At 47.3% G+C, this 9,274-nt stretch overlaps 1 protein-coding gene across 2 annotated transcripts; it reads right to left on the minus strand.

Annotated features, from left to right (window-relative positions):
* Nucleotides 1-341: 341 nt before the first annotated feature.
* PSME3IP1 (proteasome activator subunit 3 interacting protein 1) lies at nucleotides 342-8,705 on the minus strand. 2 transcript variants are annotated; one of them, XM_085856863.1, is made up of 8 exons: nucleotides 8,441-8,705; nucleotides 4,631-4,759; nucleotides 4,448-4,546; nucleotides 2,686-2,807; nucleotides 2,355-2,491; nucleotides 1,709-1,773; nucleotides 1,312-1,450; nucleotides 342-1,127 (listed from the first exon to the last, which is right to left on the minus strand). In XM_085856863.1, exons 2-7 carry the CDS (start codon nucleotides 4,743-4,745, stop codon nucleotides 1,317-1,319), a joined length of 672 nt encoding a protein of 223 aa, XP_085712989.1. In that variant the 5' UTR covers nucleotides 4,746-4,759; nucleotides 8,441-8,705; the 3' UTR covers nucleotides 342-1,127; nucleotides 1,312-1,316. The 2 variants fall into 2 exon arrangements, with proteins under 2 accessions (XP_085712989.1, XP_085712988.1); XM_085856862.1 differs by lacking the exon at nucleotides 342-1,127 and having other exon boundaries at nucleotides 1,215-1,450; nucleotides 8,441-8,703.
* Nucleotides 8,706-9,274: the final 569 nt, after the last annotated feature.

The raw sequence follows: 9,274 nt of genomic DNA on the forward strand, positions 1-9,274 counted from the left end.
AGCCCCATCTCTCAATGATGAAGAATCATAAAAAATTATACTATCCAGATTCGGATCTTCACCGAAATCGAATCATTTCGTCCTCGTCACATATCCAACATGTCCATCAAGTTTTGTCCGAATCCGTCACGAACTTTTTGAGATTTCCTGTTAACAGACAGCCAAAAAGACAGACAGACAGGGGTGAAAACATTAACCTCCGTCACCTTCGGTGGCAGAGGTAAAAAACAAATAATTTTGAAAATATATGTTGGGCTTGGGTCTTCAAAATCCCAGGATACCTTTGAAGGGTTAAATAAGGTTGTGCAAAAGATGACTTCTGAAAAACAAAAGTCCTCCAGAACCTTTAAAAAAAATTTAATTTCAACATACATTAATTATATACATTGAGCACTGGAGAACAAAAATCACCTTTTGGGCACTTTGAAAACCCTTCCATTTAGCGGTGGTCAAAGACCCCACCCGTGTCCTTGTTTCTCAAGATGAAGTGCCTACATGGGGAAACGTGACCCCGCCCATGACCATGTTTCTCAAGACAGCGCACCTGCATGGGGAAACATGACCCCACCCATGACCATGTTTCTCAAGATGGCGCATCTGAGTGGGGAAACATGACCCTGCCCATGTCCTTGTTTCTCAAGACAGACAGTGCACCTGCGTGGGGAAACATGACCCCACCCATGTCCATGTTTCTCAAGACGGCGCATCTGAGTGGGGAAACATGACCCTGCCCATGTCCTTGTTTCTAAAGCAGCGCACCTGCGTGGGGAAACGTGACCCCGCCCATGTCCTTGTTTCTCAAGACAGCGCACCTGCGTGGGGAAGCATGACCCCACCCATGTCCATGTTTCTCAAGACGGCGCATCTGAGTGGGGAAACATGACCCTGCCCATGTCCTTGTTTTTCAAGACGGAGCACCTGCGTGGGGAAACGTGATCCCGCCCATGTCCTTGTTTCTCAAGACCGCACCTGCCTGGGGAAACGTGACCAGCCCATGTCCTTGTTTCTCAAGATGGAGTGCCTGCACGGGGAAACATGACCCCACCCATGTCCTTGTTTTTCAAGACGGCGCACCTGCCTGGGGAAACGTGACCCCGCCCATGTCCTTGTTTCTCAAGACAGCACACCTGCGTGGGGAAACGTGTTCCAAGAACTCGAGTTTAAACTGTTTTGATAACAGAAAGAAGGATAAAAAAAAATCACAAACTGCAATCTTGAATAATAACTTGGTTCGTGCAGAATATATTGTCCTGGTAACAATTGTCTCAATAAAAGGTGATTGATATGACGGTGATCATGACGAATGGAAACCGTGATCAAAGCTGCGACAATGGTGAAGAAGGCACGTCGGCACCGCCGTCCGACTCGGAATCGCTGTCCGTGTAGATTGCCACGCTGGCGAGTGCACCACTGGCTCGAGCGTTCTCCACTTGTGACGACTTGACCGCACCTGCAGACAGATCCAGACATCGACGATGGATCATCGTAAACTTACACGACCGGGACAGCCATCGCTGCCTCACATAGCACTCACATCATCATCATCAAAACAATGAGGGTGAAACACCAATGGGTATGACCCCACTGGACATGTGAACGAACGTGAGGTTCATGGTCATAGAACAGAGTCACACACAAGGGCGAGGGACACAATTGGGGAAATGAACACAAAATGGGAACCGAGGTTGAAGCAGATAGGAAGACTTGCCTTCAGCTTTATTCGGTTTCTCTTTCTCAATCTTCCTTCGCTTCGTATCTTCCTTGCTATCCGTGCTATCGGTGTGACCAAAGAAACAATCTTCATTACATTCAAAATGACATCGACATCAACATTTAGTCATTTACACAATCGGCAAACCCTCTTAAAAACAACTTACGCTTTGTCCACCAATGCACCTCATTTTGTGGTGAATATCACTTTTGTTGAAGTTTTCAATTTCTCTCCAACAACTTTACTGCAGGATTAACTTAACTCAATGATCAATTGTTACCTGTAAAAAATCCTATTGGCTGTGTGCAGGCTCAACAACAAACTCGACTGGCTGTGTGTACACGTCCTGCAACAAACCCTATTGGCTGTGTACACAGGCCGTGCAAGAAAGTCAATTGGTTGTGTGTACACAGACCCTGCAACAAACCCTGTTGGTTGTTTGTACAGGCCCTGCAACAAGCTCTCTTGGTTGTGTGTACACAGACCCTGCAAAAAACCTTATGGGTTGTTTGTACAGGCCCTGCAACAAGCCCTCTTGGTTGTTTGTACAGGCCCTGCAACAAATGCTAATGGCTGTGTGTACAGGCCCTGCAACAACCCCATTGGTTGTGCGCACAAGGACACTTCGCCTCCATCATCACACCTCTTTCTTTTGACGGCACCGGCAAGAATCTGCGTCTGGGTGAGTCGAGAACGGGCCATCGAGGTTCGTGCATCTATGGACCATAAAGTGTGGCATTTGATTCCAACCTCTTCCTGCCCTCTCCTGTGCACGGACTCGTGCATGCGAGTCAAGGGTCAGTTCAAGGTCAAACAACTGAGTCGAGATAAACGTCCTAAAGGTGAAGCCTGTTAAATTAATGATGTACTGGAAATGAGTATTGTTGTTGTAATGCAACATGTGTATCATGGCATAGGCGAGAACCCCAAGCTGTACGAGATGCTCTTGTGGTGGGTGTAACAAGAAAGGATATATGATATTCTTGTAAAGCGATAAGTTCCTCGTGACGTCGTGCACGCTCGGTTGCCTCACGATGCGCCTCCACTCCAGAAAGGAACCCAGCCTCGTCCTCCTCTAGCCCCCGCACCTGGTTTTCTGTAGGAATCATAGAAGCGGAAAGGAAAAGAAAGAATCGAGGTGATGAAGCATGATGGCAATAGCAGGCAAATGGCTGTTTGTAAGAGATTGAAATCTATCGAGTGAGAAAATACGACTAGGTGAGGCAGGGAAAGCAGGATGAGGTGATGCAGGGAAGTCAGGATGGGCAAATTAACAGATCACAAGGTGAGATTTCTTTTGCATACAAAGTTGAGGCTCGTAGACGAGCTAGAACATAAACCGGATCAGGGAGTAATGGAACAAAAGGAACAGCAGAAGAAAAAAAAGGAAGAGGAAGACGAGGTGAGGTGGTCTTCCTCTTCAAAAGAAAGAGAGTAGGAAGCACTAGCAGGGTTGAGGGACAAAAAAAAAAGAGGTAGACATTGATGAATAAGGGATGTCAGGAAGAATGAAGGATAGGGGAGGATGCTTGGGGTGGACAAGATCGATACAGAAACAAATTCTCAGGAAGGAAATTTGGGGACGTGGACTTGGGGAGTGTTAATGGAGGAAGGAAAGATCATGGTTTTGAATGGTGGATGATCCTCAATGGTGGTGAACAGCTGTCTTGAAGACCTGGAGGGAAGAATGAGATTGAATAGATGTTATAAGTAGAGAAGATAAATGAATCGTGTGGATGAATGCATAAAAGCAGACATCGTGGTGGCCTTCTGGTAAGTGGTGGAGTGGAGTGACATTTCAGTTGTGGGTTGAAATATGGTTGAAGGTGATGGTTTTAAGGATTTGGATTTTAAACTTCTGGAACCCAAGGTCACCCCAGGGAAACTGCCATGTTGCTATCATCATGATGATAAAAACCCAACTGCCACACGAACGAACTTCAGGCAGAGTAACCCGCTTGTCTCACCCAGTCGAGTTTACATGCAACGCGAAGTCGTCGGTTCGTTGTGGCAGAGACTCCAACTCTCCAACGTCTTGAGGAACACGCTCTGATTTTGTCTCCCGATACCTTCCAAAACGCTCCGGACTACACAACAATCCAAGCCATTGACCAATTTGATGCACAATTCTGTTTTCAATAAACACCATGATGGTGTTTGATGTGATGCTGGAGCTGCTGTACAAACGAGCCACTCGTGCCTGGTTTAGGCCAATCTTATTTTCTGTGGAATACGCCGTTTTATTTGACACACGTGCACAAATGTTGGCAAATGAGGAAAGAAAGCAACAGGTCACGGTCCCAAGAGTTACCAGATGTTTCTGAGAACAAAAAGACTATAGACTTTGTTTTGTAGGCCGTGATCTGAAGACATTTCAATTAGACGTGGAGGGAAGAACGACTTCAGTTCATTTTGAGATGGCAAAATGGCAACACTAAGTGCAGTGTTTATCATCTTGTTGACATGACGTGTTGGTTTGTACATGCCAATGTTTCAAATTGAAGAGGAAAACTCCATTGAATTGCTCTTGGATGGTTATGAACAAGGCAATCGTGCTGTTCCTGAAAGAGTGTGCATGTATCTCCGGCTCTACGCGCCGGTTTCATTCATTTGTAGTCGGAGACCCTGGTCACTTCTACACACGTAACAAGGCAACTTGGAATGGCCCTGCACGGCAATGGCAATGCTACCCAAATCCCCCAAAACCAGGTACAAATGAAACAAGATGACACTCACTGAATTTCAAAGGCTCCTCAAACTCTGCCTGTTTGCGCTCCTTTTGCTCCTGCAGTTTTTCAAAAAGTGACCGAGGATCGTAAACTTCTTCAGGTTGCTCTGCAGTCACGAATAATAACGTTTATAATCACATCGGTAAGGAACCAGCATCAATATACAGTACTTCAACATCAGTTCCCTTACCGAGCGGATCCTCAGGCTTACGGACCCTTTCCCATTCCTCCTGCCGCTTTCGCCGTTTCTCCTCGAGTTCGCCCTCTGTCACAAACCGCTGTCTAATCTCCAACTGCCCCGACATCGTCCTCCAATATCCTTAAAACATTAAGAGATCACAAATCAACTTAAGAAAAAAACACTGGAAATACCACACATGCCAAAGTACACCACATACATACACTCGGAACAGCACGTCACACACTGTACACGAGGAACAGCACGTCACACACTGTACGCGAGGAACAGCACGTCACACACTGTACGCGAGGAACAGCACGTCACACACTGTACGAGAGGAACAGCACGTCACACACTGTACGCGAGGAACAGCACGTCACACACTGTACGCGAGGAACAGCACGTCACACACTGTACGCTAGGAACAGCACGTCACACACTGTACGCGAGGAACAGCACGTCACACACTGTACGCTAGGAACAGCACGTCACACACTGTACGCGAGGAACAGCACGTCACACACTGTACGCGAGGAACAGCACGTCACACACTGTACGCGAGGAACAGCACGTCACACACTGTACGCGAGGAACAGCACGTCACACACTGTACGCGAGGAACAGCACGTCACACACTGTACGCGAGGAACAGCACGTCACACACTGTACGCGAGGAACAGCACGTCACACACTGTACGCGAGGAACAGCACGTCACACACTGTACTCGAGGAACAGCACGTCACACACTGTACGCAAGGAACAGCACGTCACACACTGTACGCGAGGAACAGCACGTCACACACTGTACGCGAGGAACAGCACGTCACACACTGTACGCGAGGAACAGCACGTCACACACTGTACGCGAGGAACAGCACGTCACACACTGTCCGCGAGGAACATCACGTCACACTGTACACGAGGAACAGCACATCACACTACATACACTGTACACGAGGAGCAGCACATCACAAACTGCACACGAACGGCACAACACACTGTACATGAGGAACAGCACATCACACACTGTACACGAACAGCACATCACACACTGTACACGAACAGCACATAACACACTGTACACGAGGAACAGCACCACATATGATACACGAGGAACAGCACATCGCACACTGTACACTAGGAACAGCACATAACACACTGTACATGTACAGCACATAACACACTGTACACGAGGAACAGCACCACATATGATACACGAGGTACAGCACATAACACACTGTACACGAGGAACAGCACCACATATGATACACGAGGTACAGCACATCGCACACTGTACACGAGGTACAGCACATCGCACACTGTACACTAGGAACAGCACATCGCACACTGTACACTAGGAACAGCACATAACACACTGTACACTAGGAACAGCACATAACACACTGTACACTAGGAACAGCACATAACACACTGTACACTAGGAACAGCACATAACACACTGTACACTAGGAACAGCACATAACACACTGTACACTAGGAACAGCACATAACACACTGTACACGTACAGCACATAACACACTGTACACGTACAGCACATAACACACTGTACACGTACAGCACATAACACACTGTACACGTACAGCACATAACACACTGTACACGTACAGCACATAACACACTGTACACGTACAGCACATAACACACTGTACACGTACAGCACATAACACACTGTACACGTACAGCACATAACACACTGTACACGTACAGCACATAACACACTGTACACGTACAGCACATAACACACTGTACACGTACAGCACATAACACACTGTACACGTACAGCACATAACACACTGTACACGTACAGCACATAACACACTGTACACGTACAGCACATAACACACTGTACACGTACAGCACATAACACACTGTACACGTACAGCACATAACACACTGTACACGTACAGCACATAACACACTGTACACGTACAGCACATAACACACTGTACACGTACAGCACATAACACACTGTACACGTACAGCACATAACACACTGTACACGTACAGCACATAACACACTGTACACGTACAGCACATAACACACTGTACACGTACAGCACATAACACACTGTACACGTACAGCGCATAACACACTGTACACGTACAGCGCATAACACACTGTACACGCACAGCGCACAACACACTGTACACGCACAGCGCACAACACACTGTACACGCACAGCGCACAACACACTGTACACGCACAGCACACAACACACTGTACACGCACAGCACACAACACACTGTACACGCACAGCACACAACACACTGTACACGCACAGCACACAACACACTGTACACGCACAGCACACAACACACTGTACACGCACAGCACACAACACACTGTACACGCACAGCACACAACACACTGTACACGCACAGCACACAACACACTGTACACGCACAGCACACAACACACTGTACACGCACAGCACACAACACACTGTACACGCACAGCACACAACACACTGTACACGCACAGCACACAACACACTGTACACGCACAGCACACAACACACTGTACACGCACAGCACACAACACACTGTACACGCACAGCACACAACACACTGTACACGCACAGCACACAACACACTGTACATGCACAGCACACAACACACTGTACATGTACAGCACATAACACACTGTACATGTACAGCACATAACACACTGTACATGTACAGCACATAACACACTGTACATGTACAGCACATAACACACTGTACATGTACAGCACATAACACACTGTACATGTACAGCACATAACACACTGTACATGTACAGCACATAACACACTGTACATGTGCAGCACATAACACACTGTACATGTGCAGCACATAACACACTGTACATGTGCAGCACATAACACACTGTACATGTACAGCACATAACACACTGTACATGTACAGCACATAACACACTGTACATAACACGCTGTACATGTACAGCACATAACACACTGTACATGTACAGCACATAACACACTGTACATGTACAGCACATAACACACTGTACATGTACAGCACATAACACACTGTACATGTACAGCACATAACACACTGTACATGTACAGCACATAACACACTGTACATGTACAGCACATAACACACTGTACATGTACAGAACATAACACAAGGTACATGTACAGCACATAACACAAGGTACATGTACAGCACATAACACACTGTACACGAACAGCACATAACACTGTACACGAACATCACGTCACACACTGCACACTTGGAACAACACCACATATGATACACAAGGAACAGCACATCACACACTGTACGAGGACCAGCACATCACACACTGTACATGAACAACACATAACACACTGTACACGAACAGCATGTCACACTGTACACGAGGAACAGCACCACATATGATACACAAGGAACAGCACATCACACACTGTACATGAGTACCAGCACATCACACACTGTACATGAACAACACATAACACACTGCACACTTGGAACAGCACGTCACACTGTACACGAGGAACAGCACCACATATGATACACAAGGAACAGCACATCACACACTGTACATGAGTACCAGCACATCACACACTGTACATGAACAACACATAACACACTGTACACGAATTACAGTAACTCGTACTCCAAGTATTGCACGCAATGTTCATAACCTGTATTATTGAAAGGGAAAGTTACGTCATACGTGTGTAAGTGACGTCATACGTGCTCATTCTAGTTTTGAAAACACGTTAATCATTAATTGACGACACACGCTCCTGTGAAACCCTTTCCACATCGAATGAGAATTTCTTACCCACGACGCACGGCCTCGGCCCGAGAGGAGTCGATTTGTGATCGCACTGTATGAACTAATGTCGTCGTCGGATGGACGCTCCAAGGTCGAGATTTAATAAACTGTAAACGTTAAAATTTACCTTGTGGAAATGTTCACATAATTATATACGAGCGCCGCGAGTTAACTGGGAGCGCAAATTCCACTTCCGGGTCGACACGAGATGAACGCGCGCTCAATGTTGGGGAGCGGCGACTTGGTTTCCGGGTTCAAGGGTTGCTGCTGCCCACTTCCGGGTTCAAGGGTTGCTGCTGCCCACTTCCGGGTTCAAGGGTGCTGATGACCACTTCCGGGTTCAAGGGTGCTGATGACCACTTCCGGGTTCAAGGGTGCTGATGACCACTTCCGAGTTCAAGGGTTGCTGCTGCCCACTTCCGGGTTCAAGGGTGTTGATGATCACTTCCGGGTTCAAGGGTGCGAGGGGGACGGCCCTGCAAGGGGCCATAGAGCCGCGAGATGTTCGGGCGTGAAGAGGAGTCGGCGGCCTGCTCAGGGAAGCAGTGATGAGTCGGTCTCGCCGAATGTGATCACGTGGTCCATGAGGAATCTGGGGATAAATTCCCAATCATAACGTCGGTTCTGGAATGCTCCAAATCATTAATGTTCGACCAGACTTGGAACAGCAGCAAATAGGAACCTGGTGTTGCCTGAGCGGTTAAGGAGGCTGTGGCTTGGAATCCTCGGGTCCTGAGTTCGAAGTCTGTCGGCCACTGAATTAACACCAGGTGGGGTTGACTCAGCCTGTCATCCTTCTGAAGTACCAGTGTATTGGTATCATGGTTCCCTTCAGCCATA

This window comes from Eptatretus burgeri, chromosome 15, assembly GCF_056783735.1.
Source record: "Eptatretus burgeri isolate ZD-2024b chromosome 15, Ebu_testis_v1, whole genome shotgun sequence".
Lineage (NCBI taxonomy): Eukaryota > Metazoa > Chordata > Myxini > Myxiniformes > Myxinidae > Eptatretus > Eptatretus burgeri.

Excerpts from the sequence above, each read along its gene's own strand:
- PSME3IP1 (XM_085856863.1), bottom strand. The coding sequence starts at position 4,745 with ATGTCGGGGCAGTTGGAGATTAGACAGCGGTTTGTGACAGAGGGCGAA. Across the intron at positions 1,774-2,354 it reads GGTGCCGTCAAAAGAAAGAG|CACGGATAGCAAGGAAGATA; the intron begins GTGTGATGATGG and ends TCACACCGATAG. Across the intron at positions 1,451-1,708 it reads GAAACCGAATAAAGCTGAAG|GTGCGGTCAAGTCGTCACAA; the intron begins GCAAGTCTTCCT and ends ATCTGTCTGCAG.